At 34.0% G+C, this 19,912-nt stretch overlaps 1 protein-coding gene across 3 annotated transcripts in view; it reads right to left on the bottom strand.

Moving 5' to 3' along the window:
* COG5 (component of oligomeric golgi complex 5) overlaps nucleotides 1-19,912 on the bottom strand; it is a 282,510-nt gene that overhangs the window by 112,028 nt on the left and 150,570 nt on the right. For all 3 annotated transcript variants that reach the window (XM_082846505.1, XM_082846504.1, XM_082846506.1), the window contains exons 8-10: nucleotides 15,560-15,725; nucleotides 8,598-8,710; nucleotides 8,267-8,344 (exon numbers count right to left, since the gene is read on the bottom strand). In XM_082846505.1, the coding sequence (XP_082702631.1) occupies nucleotides 8,267-8,344; nucleotides 8,598-8,710; nucleotides 15,560-15,725 (357 nt within the window). The remainder of the gene's footprint in view (nucleotides 1-8,266; nucleotides 8,345-8,597; nucleotides 8,711-15,559; nucleotides 15,726-19,912) is intronic.

Here is a 19,912-nt window from a genome sequence, read left to right as displayed (position 1 = left end):
AAGTTTGTTCTGTTTTCTTCTATAAGTTTTAGAATTTTAGGCTTTACATCTGGATATCCAAATGTTTCAGTATCACCTGTTAAAAAGTCTACTGCGTCAAGATAGAATTGCCTTTGTAACTTTTTTGGAAAATCAATTTTCCACATATGTGTCAGTGTATTTTTGGACTCTCTATTCTGCATCAATGATCTATGTCTCTAACTTCATGCCAATTCCACATTTTCTTGAATATGGTAGTTAAGTCTTGAAATTAACAGGTATTGTTAGCCCTCCAATTTCGGTTTCCTTTTTCCACGTTGTGCTGGGTATCCCAAGTCCTTTGTATTTCTGTTTGAATTTTAGAATCAGCTTGTCAATCACTCCAAAACACCTGTTGGGATTATACGTCAATTTAGGAAGAAGGGACATCTTAACAGCAAATCTATCAACACACAAATAAGGTATCTCTATTTCCTTAGGTCTTCTTTAATTTCTCTCAGCAATATTTAGCATTTTCAGCTTCCAGATGTTCAACTTTTGACACATTTACTCCTAAGATTTCATATTCTTTGACGTTACTGTATATGGAATTATTAAATTTCAATTCTCAATAGTACATTGCTGATTTTTTTTTTTTTGGCAGTATGCGGGCCTCTCACTGTTGTGGCCTCTCCCGTTGCGGAGCACAGGCTCCGGACGCGCAGTCTCAGCAGCCATGGCTCACGGGCCCAGCCGCTCCGTGGCACGTGGGATCTTCCCAGACCGGGGCACGAACCCATGTCCCCTCTATCGGCAGGTGGACTCTCAACCACTGCGCCACCAGGGAAGCCCTACAACTGATTTTTGTATATTGACCTTCTATTCTGTAATCTTGCAACATATCACTTATGAGCTCTAGTAGCCTTTTTGTAGATTCCATCGAGTTTTTAACATGGATAATCTTATCATTTGTATATAAAGACCATTTTACTTTTTCATTTCCAAACTGGAAGCCTTTTATTTCTTTTTCTTGTTCATTGCACTAGCTAGGAAAATGCTGAACAGAAGTAGTGAGAGCATAAAGAATCCTTGTCCTCTCCCAAATTTTAAGGGGGAAACATTCAGTATTCACCATTGTATATGATTTTACCTGTTCATTGTTCCTAAATGCCTTTTATCAGGTTGAGAAAGTTCTATTCCTAGTCTGCTGAGAATTCTTATCAGAAATGGATGTTGGATTCTGTCAAATACTTTTTCTGCATGTATTGAGATGATCATGTGGTTTTTCTTTTTTAGTTTGCTGACTTTCCTTTCCAATTAGCCTCATACTAAAGCCTCATTCAATCCTCCATAATTTTCAGCCTCTCATTTGTTCCATACTCTTGTCTGTATGCTGCGTTCTAGATAATATCATCAATTCTAACTGCCAGGCTAATTCATTTCCTGGTTTTACGTAACATCTGTTTAACTTATCTGCTGAATTTTTTATTTCAATGATCTAATTTTTAATTTCTAAATGTTCTATTTGGTTCTTCTTTAAACCTACCTGATCATTTCTGAAGTCACTTATTTCTCATTTTTTTATTCCATTCTTTATTTCGAAAACATATACAGGTATTCTAGATTCTTTGTCAGTTAATTCTAACATCTGAAGTCCATAGTGTCCTTCAGAAGTTCTTTCGGAGTCTAAAACCTGTCTTGAATTGTGTTTATTTTTCCTGCTGACTCTCAATCATGCTTCTAGTTTATTTATAGGACTGGTGATTTTTAACTGTGAGCTCATAGTTGGCTGACCTTAACATGTGGAGAATCCTAATAGCTAAAATTAGAAATGCTTTCCTCTTCAGGGGATCTGCATTTGTTTGTGAGAGTAGGTACTGTTACCAACCAAGGACCATGTCTGCCGCAGTCATAGGTCTCAGCTTAATGCAAGACTATCAGGTTCATTGTTCCACCTTGCTAGAGCCTAGTGAACTGATCCCATCATTGACATGGACATTTGACTGCAGGGCAACTCCAGCTTTTGCAATGACTTAGAGCTCACAAATCTCCACTACAGTTTCAACTACTTTATCTGCTTATGTATATCCGTATATACATATGCCCCTCAGAGATTCTCCTACTTTCTGCAGGGCCAACAGTGCATTACAAATTATGCTTTTCTTGGGGCTTCCCTGGTGGCGCAGTGGTTAAGAATCTGCCTGCCAATGCAGGGGACACGGGTTTGAGCCCTGGTCCAGGAAGATCCCACATGCCACGGAGCAACAAAGCCCGTGTGCCACAGCTACTGAGCCTGAGCTCTAGAACCCACAAGCCACACCTACTGAGCCCGTGTGCCACAACTACTAAAGCCCGTGCTCCGCAACGAGAAGCCACCACAAGGACAAGCCTGCGCACCGCAACAAAGAGTAGCTCCTGCTCGCTGCAACTAGAAAAAGCCCGCGCGCGGCAACAAAGACCCAGAGCAGCCAAAAAAAAAAAAAAAAAAATTATGCTTTTCTAACTTATCTAAAATTTGTTTTACTGCAGGGAGCGGGCCTTTAAAAATAACTGGTCCCCATGCTAGTAAAGCAAAAATCTAACCTTTATAGGTAAGAGAATTTATTGACAATACCTGACTTAGACATGTAACTGGCTAACTGCCACTTGATTTTTTAATCAAATTGCGATGCCACTGATAAATGAGTTCAACATTTTTCTCATAATATTAAAAAGATTCCTAATTTGGGTGCCCTACAATTTTTTCTGAGTCTTAAATGCTATAATTAAATCATCTGATACATCTAAAAGGGCAAAAGAAAACATTCTTTTTCATAGTTAAAATCCTCGTTAGTACTATAGCTGCACAAAATGCTGAACACATTCCAAATATAGCCTAATGCATCCTACACACACGATTAAAAGATTCTGTTCAATAATAAAAAATGCTGGCTTAGAAAATGAAAGTATCATATCTATACTCGCACATATAGCTAAACTGGCTTAATTCTGCAGATGAGAATCTACAACCTGTTTTCCACTGTATGGATCCTGAATAACTTCTCAATAATTTGCTACACTCACTTTCAAAGTGTTACATATAGTATTGATGATTATATAGTGATACTAGAACTTTTAACAGGTTTTAAAAGATACCAAAATTGAATTTCTCATGTCTAATAAACAGTCTAGAAATCTAATTTAAAATAAGAAGATTTATCCATTCAAGTAATCTTTGGAAATATAATATAAAAAGGGGAAAGAAGTATATCCCACACTTAAATGCCATAAAGAATTAATATGATAGGTATAAAGGTATCTGCAACTTTATAGTATGAACTGAAAATAACAGGCTAATTTTACAAGTGAGCCAGAACATTTATGAAATTAAGCAGAAGCAGCATTAGCTATCTTAATTAAGGGAAAGTTTTCAAAAGGCTTTACATTAACACTGTATTTTTAAGATTTATTATACTTGATATAATTGGCCCAGTTTTATTTTATACTCAGTGCATTTATGCCCTCTTTACGCTATGATGTATTCTTTATAACATGATAAACATCTACTACAAAACCTCCTGAACTAATAAAGCATTCCAGAAACTATCATCATGTAGGTTTTTTTCTCCTCTTGTACATACCTAAGATTAGACTCTGAATACTAATATGTATAGTTCTCTCTATCATCTGAAATCAGATATCTTAACAAAGAGCAAGGCAGATTTGGCAATATTAACCTCAAAACTAAACGTTTTTAAAGTAAACCCATTTTTTTGCCTACTAAAAGAATATAAATGATTTAACAATTCTCACAAGACCTCACAGAACAGAATGAAGGAAAGCCATCCTCGCTGTTTTTATGACTACAGAATTACCAAATGTTAGATCATAAACCCATGATTCTTTAGTAAAGTGAGACATAATCATGACACATTCATAGTAAATCCTTGATACTGTCTTATTTAAAGAAGCAAGATTTCTTAAATTTCTAATTCTCAGCATGAATATACATGCATATCATGTTATTAGAACTGTTTAAAAAAAAACTGACCTTCTCACACAGTAAGGTTTTTTATTACCATGCACATGGTAACTTTATGACCCCTAAATAAAAGTTTCAAAGTTTAAAAAAAAAGACTGAAATAATAATCATGATAGAAAATTAATGAGCCCATCTCTGAATTAAGTCTACATTATCTAATTTTCCTTCAGAAAACCTCAGCTTATAGGTAGTATTACCACCTCCATTTGATATGTGATGGTCTTAAAGATTATAGGACCTATCCAAGGTTGCATAATCAATGTAGGAAATCTTAGCTCTGTCTGATACCAGGGCCCAAGGACCCAGCTCTTAATCACTGTACTGTCCTGCCTTTAACACTATTTGAAGAGGCATTCAGAAATGTAACCTTGAAACTATTTGGCTGTCCAAATGCTAAAAAAAACTATACTTAATCCTATAAAAATTACCTTAGAATATTTTAAGATATTTTAAGCACTTGGATTGACTGTAACAGATAAATTTTAAATAATGAGCATGGCAAGGCAGTTCATTTGCCTACAGATAAAGTCTTAGGAACTTAACTAATCAAGTTTCTCCCATAAATAAATAAATTTTTTTTAAAAAATCCACAAGGAAATATAAATTAAATCAATGAGATACCACTACATACCTATTAGAATAGCTAAAATCCAAAACATTGACAATATCAAATGCTGACAAGGATGTGGAACAACAGGAACTTTGTTTCTTTCTAATGAGAATGCAAAATAATACAGCCACACTGGAAGACAATTTGGCGGTTTCTTACAAAGCTAAACATAGTCTAACTATAAGATACAGCAATCACGTGCCTTGGTATTTACTCAAATGAACTGAAAATTTATATCCACACAAAAATCTGTGCATGAATGTTTGTAACAATTTAAATCATAATTGCCAAAAAATGGAAGCAACAACACGTCCTTCAATAGGTGAATGGGTAAACAAACTAGGTATATCCACAGAGTAAAATATCAGTCAGTGATTAAAAAAATGAGCAATGAAGACACGAAGAAACCTTAAATGCATATTACTAAGTGAGAGAAACCAGTATGAAAAGGCAACCTACTGTATGATCCCAATTACATGATATTCTGAAAAAGACAAAACTCTAAAGACAGTAAAAAGATCAGTGGTTGCCAGGGGTTAAGGAGATAAGTGGGAGAAGGATGAACTGGTGGAGCATAGAAGATTTTTAAGGAAGTAAAACTACTGAACCTCTTTTGCATGATACTATAAATGGTGGACGCAGGAAATTATGTATTTGCATAATGCATTATGCATCTTGCATTGGTATAGTACATTTGTTACAACTGATGAACCATGACTGATATATTATTAATAATTAAAGTCCATAGTTTACATTAGGATTAGCTCACTATGTAGTACATTTATAAGTTTTGTATAATGCACAAGAGATGTTATGATAACCTAGCAAGTATCAGATGTATTTTCTGCTCAATTTTTTTGTACACCTAAAGCTGTTCTAAAAAATAAAAATCATTACTTTTTAAAGAAATCTACAGGTATTGAACTACAGCAAGAGAATAAATTACAAAAATTACTTAACAAAGGAAAATGTAAAGTACAGTTTTGTTTTGTTTTGTTTTGTTTTTGTAGAAAAGAAACAAGTTGGCAAGAAGTCAAACACGGAAATTCCATCACACTTTATAGTTAATTACAGAAGCATTAGAATCAAGTGGTTTAAAACAAAGAAACCTGGAAAATTAATTCTTAATTTTCCTACTTGACATGAAATTAATAGTGTAATTTCATTTATATTTAAATTATAAACCAAAGAGAAAATATCTATTAATTTAGCTTTCAGTGAATTTCAAAATGTGGACTACAACTTATAAAAATTTAATACAGGGGCTTCCCTGGTGGCACAGTGGTTGAGAGTCCACCTGCCGATGCAGGGGATATGGGTTCGTGCCCCGGTCCAGGAAGATCCCACATGCCGCGGAGCGGCTAGGCCCGTGAGCCATGGCCGCTGAGCCTGCGTGTCCGGAGCCTGTGCTCCGCAACGGGAGAGGCCACAACAGTGAGAGGCCCACATACCGCAAAAAACAAAAAACAACAAAAAAAATTTAATACATAAATTTAAAAAATCTGTTCTGGTAGATTGCAATCTAAAAAAAAATTACTTGCTAGAAATTATCTTCCTAGGAAAAAAGCATTAATTTCTACATAGATATTGTATAAAGCATATGACATAAATTCTAAATCATTTCATCTTGAATTATTTACACTGTTTTCATTTTTAAAAAATATATTCAGAGGTTTAAAAGGCTAAACCACTAAATTAAAAAGAAATTTCAATACCAGGATATATCCTTAAAAATCTTGAAGCTGCAAAAAAAACCTAGTAGTGTAAGAACATTCTGTTTATAACATTTTCCTCAAAAACAGATTACAAAATGATTTAGAGATCTTGGTTCAGAAACTGCTCTTCAATGACCCAAGATATATACCATTACCTACTCAAGTTTAAAATTTTATGCAGATTTTAAGGATTATTATTTGGGCCTCAAATCATTGTAAAAATCCTATACTTTTTATAAAGGTTCTACTGCCACTGCTAATTATTTTAACTAAATAATACTCTTACATTGTAGTTATATAATTAGCAAAAATATCTGTTTACAGCTTTTTAACGAAGGAAAAGACTGAAGAAATTATAGCAAATATAGTAAATTTTATGTGCTATCTTTGCAATTTATGACATATTTTCCTTAGAGTATTTTTACTTCTCTTTTGTCCTAGAGTTCCCAAAATTGCAGGGTCACAAGTTATTCTGGACTTTCCAAAAAAGATTGATCTATTCTGAATATAGATGAGTATACTGAATCCCAAGAGGGACTAAATTTTTATTCATAAATATCACCTTATAAGAAAAAACAACAACTAAACTGTAAAGTTACATTAAAATTTATAATAAATGTAAATATGTATGTGTGTATTGTGTACGACTACTGTCTTAAAAAACGTAAGAAGAATATTTGGAAGAGCAATCTTCTCTGGCTTTAATTAAATAAGAAATATTTTTAAGTAAATGAAAAGGACGAATACAATGAAAGCATATATCCCTATTCCTCATAATCCTTTTTAGTTAGAAATAATTCACATGCATTTAAAACCTCGCCCAGTGTTCATCCAGTATAATTAACTGTTGACAAGAACTGATATGTGAGTTTTTATGTAGAAACTTTGCCCGATGCAGCAATATCACAACAACTTTCATATATAACATACAGCAGTCTTAATTATATTAATTAATTATATTCATCATGCTACACATTACATTCCTAGTATTTATTTATCTTGTAACTGGAAGTTTGCACCTGCTGACTGCCTTCATCCAATTTCCCCTTCCCGGCTCCCCTCTGGCAACCACCTGCTTGTTCTCTGTATCTGTAACTTAATTTCTATTTTGTTATGTTTGTTCATTTGTTTTTTAGATTCCACAGTATTTGTCTTTCTCTGTCTGACTTGGTTTATATACTGTTACTATAACACATCACAGGCACAAGCAGGACTATGTACTGAGTGCTATGAATCCTCCTAGCAAATCACCAAATTTGGGGGTGGTTTTGGAGATCCCCAACACAGGAAATAAAATATTTAAAATTCTGAACTACAAAGTAAACTACCTACACCTCGATGATAGAAACTTAGAGAATCTTTTTCTTTGGAGCACTAGGTGTTAAGATTTAATGAACAGAATATCTAGTTATTCCATTCATCACTATCAAAAACATATCAAAATGAATGAATAAAATGTAGAGTCAGAGATTTCTATGCATGGAAGGAATTCTTGTGCCCACGAGGCCAGTAGATTGGTAGATGACAGAAGGGAGACTTTAGAATATGAAAAAATAATACATTAAAGTGCTTTATAGGAAAAATTAACAACTGAATGGATTGTACCATCTTCAGAAAAGACTTTATAAGGCATTATAACAACCACTATTAAATCTCTTATATGCCAAAAATTTTTATCTTATTCTCTATCGGGACTTTAAAAAACTTTTACAATAAATCATTTATATTATTAAAAAATGGGAAATTACTATATGCATTTGAGAAATTATTCTATAAATAGTATTAGCTAGCATCTACTCAATAAACAAACATGCAAAGAAAATTTGTGGTTGTCAAGAAATATACTTCCCTTTAGCTATCTGACATGTAGCCTCTCTGTCAGACAGGAACACAAATAATGCTGGCTCATTATCTTCCTGCATTCTTTTATAAAGAGATAAAAATACTTTCATTTAAACATACCTTAACTATTTCTTCAATGAAACAAATGTGAGAGACAGGGTCTCTCTTCTTGGCTAATATTTTTTGCAGATGTTGTACCTAAAAAGGGGGAAGAGAGGGAGAATGTATATAACTGAGTATTTTCAAATGAAACAAGTATTAAGCATAGGCATTAGAAACATTAAGGGAAGGGAAAAGACATTTTGCTAGAGCCCTTACATATATTATAATTAGCTAATGTAGGTATTTTGAACTCTCAGAGATTTTAAGAAACCTGCCCAAGGTCACACAATTTAGAATAACCAGGAATTAACCCATAATTAATGTTATTTTCACCCTCTCAAATATTTACCTGGCCACAAACAGTAAAAATATGATCCACAAGTTTCTCCATATTGGTCCAAAGGGAAGCACGAAACGCTGCAGTGTTTCCTGGGGCTGGCATGGTAGATCGTCCAGGTGCCCCTGGTATGAGCAAGAGAAAAACATGAAAAATAAAAATTTCCAAATATAACAAAATGTACTGATACGTTATTATGAAAAGCACATACAGGCTAAAAGATGAGAAGTTCCTTTTTGAAGAAATTATAATTTCTCATAAGTGACATAAAAAAGAATCTTAACCTTTTGTGTTTAAGAAAGGAAAATACGACCACACACACACACACACACACACACACACACACACACACACACGCACCCACCCAGGAAGGATAATACAGAAAACAGGAATTAATAAGAAAGGTTTCCTAGAAGGAGGAGTTGAAGAGGTGGGAGGTAGTACCAGGTGAAAGGAACAGGAATAAAAGCGGTGAGTCTCTGTGAACCATACAAACGTCTTATATGCTGATGTTTCAAAATAAATTTAAATTTTAAAAGAATAAAAAAGCAAACTCTAAAACTAAATACAAACAAATACAGTAACACATAAAACTAATGGTACTTCAAATTAATAATACAACCACCACACACAGGAAAATAATTAATTCAAGTAATTTTTAATTACAGCATCCTGACTTTAGTAAGATATATTTTAGGGGCAAAAAAAATCACAAAGAAATATTGTATTTTACTTAATAGATGTGTTGTTTGATAGTAATATTGATACTAAGTCTATTTTAGAATGGTGCAAATGAAGGTTCTCACTATAAACAGAACGAAGATACAAATGAGTAATGGGAATTGGAGGTATCTGTCAATTCTGTTCACTAAAGGACAGAGAGATGACAACTCCTTAATAGAAATGAGCATGCCTGATATCCAAATTTCAATCTCTATGCACCATTCCCCAATAAAAGAAGCCAAGGCTTACTGAAGAAAAAAGTGATTCCGTACCTGGAGCGGTAAAAACAGAAGGTGAACCTGGTGCATACTGGGCCAGAGAGCAAAAAAAGCGTTCAAAGTTTGAGGAAAGAAGCATTCCGAAAGTCGACAGAAATAACAAGATGGTGAATAGTTATTCTAGATAATAAAGATATTACAAGCAAATAAAACTAGAGACCACTACCTCATGAACACAGATGTAAAAAGCCTCAACAAAATATTAGCAAATAAAATCTAAAAATGTATAAAAAGAATTTTATGCCATAATCAAATGGGATTTATCCCAGGTATGTAAGCCTGGTTCAACATTCAAAAACCAGTTTACAGGGCTTCCCTGGTGGTGCAGTAGTTAAGAATCAGCCTGCCAATGCAGGAAACACGGGTTCGAGCCCTGGTGCAGGAAGATCTCACATGCCACGGAGCAACTAAGCATGTGGGCCACAACTACTGAGCCTGTGCTCTAGAGCCCGCGAACCACAACTACTGAGCCCTCATGCCATGACTACTGAAGCCCACGCACCTAGAGCCCGTGCTCCGAAACAAAGAGAAGCCACCGCAATGAGAAGCCCGCACACCACAACAAAGAGTAACCCCTGCTCACCGCAACTAGAGAAAGCCCGCGTGCAGCAATGAGGACCCAACACAGCCAAAAATAAAATTAAATAAATTAAAAAAAAAACAGTTTACATAATCCATCACATCAGCAGACTAAAAAAAGAAGAATCACATTAATACATTTGATCATAGTTGACAAAATCCAACAGCCATTAATGGTAAAATCTCTCAATAAACTAAGTATAAAGGCAATTTTCTCAATTTAATAAAGACTATCTATAAGAAGCCTGCAGCTAACATCATACTTAATGATGAGAAATGTTCCCATTAAGATCAGGTACAAGGCAAGAATGTCCCCTTTCACCACCACTTTTCAACATTATACTGGAAGTCCTTGCTAATGCAGTAAGGCAAGAAAAGGAAAGAAAGGTGTATTCTGGGAAGTAAGACATAAAACTGTCTTTGTTTGCAGATGGTACAATCATCTGTGTAGAAAATCTGAAAGAACCAATCAAAAAAGTCCTGGAATTAATCAGTGATTATAGCAAAGTTGTAAGATACCAGGTTAATGAACGTAAGTCAATTGCTTTCCTATATATCAACAATGAACAAGTGGAATTTGAATTTGATAACAAAATATCATGTGTGTTACCCCCCCGAACAAATGAAATACTTAGGTATAAATAAATCTAACAAAATAGGTACAAAATCTTTACGAGGAAAGCTACAGAACTCTGATGAACAAAATCAAAGAGGAACTAAGTATATAGAGAAATAGTCCATGTTCATCGACGGAACAATCAATATTGTCAAGATGTCAGTTCTTCCCAATTTGATCTATAGATTCAAGGCAATCCAAATCCAAATTCTAGAAAGTTATTTTTTGGATATCAACAAATGGATTCTAAAGTTTATATCAAGAAAAGAACCAGAAGAGCCAACACAATATTGACAAAAAAGAATGAAGTTGGAAGACTGACTAGCCAACTTCAAGACATTCTATAAAGCTACAGTAATCAAGACAATGTGGTATTAGCAAAAAAGACAAATAGATAAATGGAACAGAATAGGGAGCTCAGAAATACACCCACATAAATATAGTCAAATTATCTTTGAAAAAGGAGCAAAGGCAATAAATTTGGCAAAGGTAGAATCTTCAGCAAATCATGTTGGAATAACTCAATAACCACATGCAAAACAATGAATCTAGACATAGATCTCACATATTTCACCAAAATTAACTCAAAATGGATCACAGACCTAAAAGTAAAGTGCAAAACTGTAACACTCATAGGAGATAACAAAGGAGAAGACCCAGATGACTTTGGGTATGGCAATGACTTTTTAGATACAATACCAAAGACATGTTCTATGAAAGAAATAACTGATAAGCTGGACCTCATTAAAATTAAAAACTTCTATTCTGGAAGAGACAAATAAGAGAATTAGAAGACAATCCTTAGACTTGGAAAAAAAGATATTTGCAAAAGACACATCTGAAAAAACTGCTACCCAAAATAAAAATTCTTACAACAGTAAGAAACACCCCCAATTAAAAAATGGGCCAAATACCTTAACAGACACCTCCCTCACCAAAGAAGATGTACAGATGGCAAATAAGCATAGGAGAAGATGATCCATATCATACAGCATCAGGGAAATGAAAATTAAAACAACACTGAGATACCATAACATACCTATTAGATGGCCAAAATCTGGAACAGTGATAACACCAAATGCTGGTGAGGATAGGGAGCAACAGAAACCCTCATTCACTGACGGCATGAACACAAAATGGTCAAGCTAGTTTGGAAGACAGTTTGGTGGTTTCTCACAATACTAAGCATACTCTTACCGTACAATGCAGCAATTGTGCTCTTTGGTATTTACCCTAAGGAGCTGAAAACTTATGTCCACACAAAAACCTGCACAAAGATGTTTACAGCAGCTTTTGTTCATAATTGCCTAAACTTAAAAGCAACCAGGATGTTTCACTAGGTGGATGGATAAATGAACTGTAGTACATCCATACAATGGAATATTATTCAATACCGGAAAAAAAAAAAGAGCTATCAAGCCATGAAAAGAAATGGAGGAGGGCTTCCCTGGTGGCGCAGTGGCTGGGAGTCAGCCTGCCGATGCAGGGGACACGGGTTCGTGCCCCGGTCCGGGAAGATCCCACATGCCGCGGAGCGGCTGGGCCCGTGAGCCATGGCTGCTGCGCCTGCATGTCCGGAGCCTGTGCTCCGCAACGGGAGAGGCCACAACAGTGAGAGGCCCGCGTACCACAAAAAAAAAAAAAGAAGTGGAGGAAACTTACATGCTTATTACTAAGTGAAAGAAGCCAATCTGCAAAGGCTACATGATGTAGAATTCCAACTATATAACATTCTAAAAAAGGTAAAACTATGGAGACAATAAAAAGATCAGTGGTTGACAGGGCTGGGAGTGTGAAGATGAATAAGCAAAGCATAGAGGATTTTTAGGGCCATGAAAATATTGTTTGATATTATAATGATGGAAATACGTCATTCATTATAAATTCGTCCAAACTCATAGATGCAGAAACCTAAGAGTAACCCTACTGTAAGCTACGGACTTTGGGTGGTTATGACATGTCAATGCAGGTTCACCAACTGTAACAAATGTATTACTCTGCTGGGGGATGCTGATCATGAGAGAGGCTGTGCACGCGTGGGGGTGAGGGTATATGGGAAATCTCAATACCTTCCTCTTAATTGTGCTGTGAACATAAAAATACTCTAAAAAACAGTCTTAAAAAATAAAATTTTAAAAAAGGATGAATGAATAAAGTGAAGGTCCCTAAATATACCTCTTCGTTCCTGGTCTCATTTTCCTTGCTCTCTCCCCAGAGCTCATGTTATTTTGAAATTAATGGTTATTATTAGAAGGCATATATTTATACATTCATTACATCTGCATGTATGTAAAGCAATACATAGCACCATCTGTCATGTTCTCAGGCTTTAAATACAATATCATACTGTATCTTTTTGCAACTTGCTTTTTCATGTAAGGGAGCTGAGAATTATCTATACTGATAAAATTTATAAATTTAAATATTGTATAGTAGTCTACTTAACAAATAAGCAAGTTTATTCATTTTTTCAATGAAGGAAAGACTGTTTTCAGTGTTTAGCTATTATGAATAATAGTAATAAAAATTCTTATACATATGTGCCAGAGTTTCTCTAGGGTTTACTCTTAAAAGGGAAATTATAAGATTATAAGGTATACCCATTTTTAATCTCAGTGAGCAGTTGGATAAAACTGAATAAAATGTTTGAAACATTTTATTCTCCTACAGTCAGAGTATAAGAGTTTCTGCCCTCATCCAACATTTAGTTCTGTTTTAGATTTAGATTTTGCCAGTCTCACGACTGATAAATAGGATCTTGCATCATTTGTTTTTCCCTAATAACTAGTTCATATCCTCTAAAAAGAGGCTGAACATCTTTTCATGTTTACTGGATATGTTCTTCTGTGATCTGCCTATTCATATCCTTTATCTATTTTTTTCAATTGAGTTATTTATATTTTCCTTAGTGATTTATAAACTTTTAGATACATTTTGGGTAACGTGTTCCCATATAATTATAATAATGTTATTTATTTTGTAAGTTTTGAAATAATCTTACACATATAGAAAATTTTGAAGTATAGTAAAAAACATTTTTCCCTGAATCATTTGGGAATAAGTTACTGACATGAGGCCCCATCACCCCTGAAGGCTTTAATGTGTATTTCCAACAAAAATGACATTCTACTACATTATCTCAATATAACCAACAAGATCAGGCAATTAACATTAATCCTGCCAATGTAACATTTTAAAAAATAAAAATAGCAATGATTATTCTTTTAAAAAATAATAAAGAGTAGGGTTTCTACATTAAATCATGGTATCCACTCCTCAACAGATGATAATAAGGCTTTTAAACTCTTTATTCTTTCAGAAAAAGGGAGCATACATTAGCACTGACAGGATGTGAATAATTGCTTTCATTTTTTTCCTATTCTTGACAACACAAGAGGGAATGAGATTAAACTGCCTCTGGAAATTTAAACATTAGATCAAACTTTTTGAGAATAATTGCTGGGAAAAGCTGAGAGTAAAATCTCCTCTGGCAATTTCTTTTCAAAGCTCTCCTTCTGGGATGGTCTTAATACAGACCTATTCAGAGGCTAGGGTTAACCTTTAAAAATCCCTTTAAGATCTAAGATTCTTTTATCTCTTTTTATCTAGTGCAAATATTTATGAGGGACATATATTCTGTGTTATTTAAGGTTATGTTTATATAGCAAACATAAAAATAATAATCAATGACTGCAAATATTTTTTAGTATTAGCCCTATATCAAGAACTGTTATTAATTTTACATGTATTATTTATTCTTAAGGACAACTCAATGGTATTAGAGTATCTTGTTCAATAGAAAAACGAGAAGAGAAAAACTGGAGGCAAGCAGTATAGACAACACTTTGGGTAATTTTTCTATAGTCTAAATAAAATAAGGTGGTAAAACTGAAGAAAGAAATTGAGTCAAGATAGATTTGTTTGACTGTCTTTAAGCAGAAGAAGATACAATAGCACGATTGTATGTGATGGAAAAGAGACATAATAAAGGAAAAACTGATGATGTGGTAGAGAGAGGGGATCTGTGAAAGCAACGCCTTTGAGTGATGGGATCTAATGCAAAAGCAGAGTACTTGGTCTCTGCTAGGAGCAAGTACAGTCCATCCGTATTAACAGGAGAGAGGAAAGATTTTAAGGAGAGAAATGCAGAGTTGGTGTTGCTTAGAAAAATGAGAGGTACACAGAACATGTAGTCTTTCATGTCTATGAAGTGTGTTATGTATGTGAATGTCATCATCGGGTATCTTTTGGCAGGAAAAGGGTTGGGACTGCTACCTTGAATCTACCTGTTTCTGGTTTTCTTTAGATTGTGCTATAGTTGTAATGTTCCCAAAGCTTTTATCAGCTTCTGTCTCCACATTTACCCATTACTGCTCCTGAGTATGAGAATTATACAAAAGCCCAGAAAGATAAAGTAGAGACTGTATTTCCTTAAAAAATATTTTCTGCCTCAATAAGAAGTACACGTGAGGATAAGGATTTCAGAAAGAAAAATATGTTCCTTTTTTTTTTCTTGCATCTGTTTCCTCTGAACTAAATGAAGCCATAGTTTACAGATTTTATCTAGAAGTTCTGAATATACCAATTGGCCAGTTCAACTCACTGATTAGACAAAAAAAAGTTATAAATAAATTCTAAAACATAATTTCTTCTCTCATTTTCTGTCTACTAAAAAATGAGTCATTAGATTACTTTGAAACTTGAATGCTTCACATACTATTCAAAGGACTTTTCAGTTATAAATAAATAAAGAAGCTAAAGATAAACCACATCCATACCTCTCACAGCTGACTGGGAAGGCTGAGTCAAAACTTTGATGTCTAATGCACTGTGGATATTTTCTTCTATAGCAGCACAATATCCATCCACAACACTGGTAATAGTATCCTTCAAAGTTCCAAGATTATGGAAAACCTGAAGAGCTGTTCCGACCTGGGTTGGATTCTTTAAAAAGGTGGTGGTGGGGTGAGTTGGGAATAGATATAAATAGGAAAATAAACACAAACAACATAACTCTACAAGTGGTACTTGAGCAGTTACTACAATATTTTAAAATTATTACAGACAAGAACAAAGACAATGCATTTGGAATAAATATCATTTTTAGTCATTATTTATTTCCTAAAAGACAAAGTTAAATACCATGTGTATGATTTCCTCCCTTTCCCTTTACCTCCTCCTTTAAAGGATAATAACAAAATTTAAAATCTGTTTTATTATTAGGGCTTACTTAAAATTTACTCCCAATCCCTACGAAGAGAGCCATGCTGGAACTAACAACAACCCTGTATTTGTTTAGAGAATAAATAAATGAATTCTGCAGAGTCAATTAATGGCTGAGCTATGCAGACTGATACTATTGTTCATTATATTTCCTTCCTTCCTTCATTCACTGAAACTATAAATATCTATAGAGTGCTTACTATGGGTCTATCTTGCTTCTATGTGCTGGAAATACAGTAGTAAATAAAACCAATTGAGTCTCTGCCCGCATGGATCTTGTATTTACTAAGAAATGTATAAAAAGTAAATGTAAGAGAATATCAGGTAGTGTAAATGCTATAAAGGAGGAGGAAGGGAATAAGAACAGAGAATGATGTGGATTATTATGCAGGGAAGAGTCAGAGAACGCATCTCAGGGTGTTATTTAAATGGAGACCTACATATAATGAAATCTATGGAGGATACGGGGAAATACAGATCTGGGCAGAGGTATCAGTGAAAGTGCAGAGGTAGTAATGTGCTTGGTAGCTAGTGAAAACAGCAATTAGGTCATAATGGTGGCTGGAGCAGACTGACTGAAGCAGAGAGAGGTAAGCAATGAGGTGGGGAGTAGAAATACCATCTATGAGTAGATTAAGTCCATAGTGATATAAATAGGTTGCTGGATGTGTCACTAAGTAAATGACTGAATTAACAAGGCAGATCTTGTACACCAACATACATATCCAGGCCCAAATAGCTGAAATTCCTCTTTCATTTATGATTCAGTGTCTATTATTAAAGGTACATAGTTAAAAAGTTAGATTATTTCATTAACATTTTCTTGACTGTTAAGTTTATAAACAACACAAAATATTATTTCTGAAATCTATTGGTGTTAATAACAGTACATGCCTCAGATACACACACACACAGAGGCAGAGCAGAATCAACTTAAAGACGGTATCAGGAAACATGGTTGGTGAATACTGATACCCATTTTAGACATTTTTAATATTAAACAAGAAAGAGATGCAAAGGAACATTGTTTCATATTAAAATATGTTTTAATGAAAAAATTTTAACTTGTATTATTATAATAGAATTTTATTCTAATATATACTGTCAATTCTGTATCAATGTACTAACAAAGAAAAGGGGAGAAAATAAGCTATTTCATACAAAATTATTAACTGAAAATATGGGGTATAGCACTTTGGTTGTTGTTAGTTCCATTCCATTCATAGTGATTTTTTTTTTCACTTTTTAGTAGATATCAAAAATCAAAATTAGGCAGCTGTAAAGAAATTTCCCCTATCACTATTCAAATGTCTATATAATCTAAGAAAGCATTACCTGAGCAATTTCAAATAATATCTTCACCTTATAATACTAGAATATAGACACAGAGTGTAAAATTGTATTTATTGCCTTTATTATCCTCAAAGGATCTGAAAAGCACAGCTTCTCAACATACAGGGTTTCAGTAACTTAACAATAATTCTGTAACTTCAATAGCTTACAGTGAATGTACGTTGGAAGTTATATGTGTATGTTAACTGAAAACACTTAAAGTCATATTTTACTTGAAAGATCTAGCTAAAATGGAGCAGCTTTGTATGTTTCTACTCCAAAAATTATTGACTACCAAAAACTTTCAAAACAGTAACATGTACAGCGCATTATTAAAGAAGCATCCAATATCAGAATGGCTATCATCAAAAAGACAACAAATAAGTGTTGGCAAGGATATGGAAAAAAGGGAACCCTCATGCACTGTTGGTGTGAATGTAAATTGGTACAGCTACTGTGGAAAACACTATGGAGGTTTCTCAAAAAATTAAAAATAATACCATACAATCCAGCAATTCCACTTCTGGGTATTTACCCAAAGAGTACAAAAATACTAATTCAAAAAGATATATGTGCCCCTATGTTCAGTGAAGCATTATTTACAACACACAAGATATGGAAGCAACCTAAGTGTTATCAATAGATTAATGGATAAAAAAAATGTGGTATATACAATGGAACATTACTCAACCATAAAAAAGAATGAAATCTTGCCATTTGTGACAACATGGATGGACCCAGAGGGTTTATGCTGAGTGAAATAAGTCAGAGAGAAAAAGACAAAAACTGTATGATCTCATGTATATGTGGCATCTAAAAAACAAAACAAATGAACAAGACAAACAAAAGACAAACAGACTCACAGAGCAAACTGGTGGTTGCCAGAGGGGAGTGGGATTGAGGGGTTGGGTGCAATAGGTGAAAGGGATAAAGAGTTACAAAATTCCACTTACAAAATAAGTAAGTCACAAGGATGCAATGTATACCATAGGAAATATAGTCGATAATACAGTAATAACTTTGCGTGGTGAGAGATGGTAACAAGACCTATTGTGATGATCATTTAGTAATGTATCTGATTGTCAAAACATTATGTTGTACACCTGAAACATAATATTACATGTCAACTATACTTCAATAAAAAAACATCTAACATAATATTTATAATAACTACAATTTAAACTACTTATAAAAATTCTAGATGTAATTTTAAGCTTTCTAATTAACATGACCACTTTTTCTATTAATGCCAGTTATTTATATTCATAGTTTAATATAAACTTATCATTTTTTAGTTGGGAAACTACAAAAATGATAATTTTAAATTAAATTCTTTAACATACAGAGGAATGTGCACATTATGTAGGCATAGCTTTATGAAATATCACAAAGTGAACAAACCTCTGTAACTACCACCTAGACCACAAAACCAAATATTAGCAGAACCTCTGAATCTTTTGTGGCTTCCCCAACTGCATCTTTCCAAATATTATTACTATCATAATTTCTAACACCATTCTTTAGTTTTACCTGTTTTTGAATTTTACATAAATAGAACCATAAAGTATTATTTTGTGTCTGGCTCCTTTCAGTGAATATCTTATTTGTAAAATTCATCCATGTTGTTGTATGTAGCAGGTGTCGTTTTCACCACTGTGGAGTATTCCAGAGTGGAAATTTACTTTGGTTTATGTATCCATCCTTCTGTTAACATACATTTGCATTATTTCCATTTTTTAGGTATTTTAAATAATGCCACCATGAACATTTTAGCGCACAGCTTTTAGTGAACGTATGTATATGCACTTCTGTTGGCTAAGAGTAGAATTGCTGGATCATATGGTATTTGTATTCTTAGTATTTGTAGATACGGCCAATTTTCCAAAGTGATTGTACCAACTTATACCCTGACCGGAAATATGTGCTCCCCAATCCTGCCAAAATTTAGAATTATCATACTCTTTCATTTTATCTGTACTTTTGAGTGAGCACTATTGTTTTAATTTACATTTCCAATGATGGCTAAGGAGTTATCCCTTTTTGCTTGTTAATTACCCATTTGGATATATTCTTTTGTGAAGTGCATATTCATCTGTCTTGTCTATTTTTCTCTTTTTTTGTTTGTCCTTTACGTATTTGTACAAGTTGTTCATATATTCTGGGTATAATCACTTTGATGACTGTATATACTGCAAATATGTTCTCCCACTCTTAAGAAGTCTTTTAAGGCAGAGAAGTTCCTAATTTGAATGCAGGCCATTTTACTGACCTTATTCTCCATGGTTAGCACTTTCAGTATCCCGTTTGAAAAAAATTTTTTGTCCCATCCCACATTCATGAAGATGTCTTTCAATCATGAAAATATCTTACTTTCATGAAGTTATCCTCCAGAACCTCTATCGGTTTACCCTTCACATTTAGATATACAATCCAACTGGAATTAGCTTCTGCATAATGCGAGACAAGAGCCAAGATGAGTGTTTTTCTGTATGAATATCCGATTGACCCAGCACAATTTATTTGAGAAAACAAAGAAGCAAATGATAATCTTTCTCTCCTCAATCTCAAGGGTTACC

This window comes from Leucopleurus acutus (assembly GCF_964270905.1).
Source record: "Leucopleurus acutus genome assembly, chromosome: 9".
Classification (NCBI taxonomy): Eukaryota; Metazoa; Chordata; class Mammalia; order Artiodactyla; family Delphinidae; genus Leucopleurus; species Leucopleurus acutus.
Note: the sequence above shows the minus strand (reverse complement) of the source record. Positions and strands in the feature narration are given on the sequence as shown.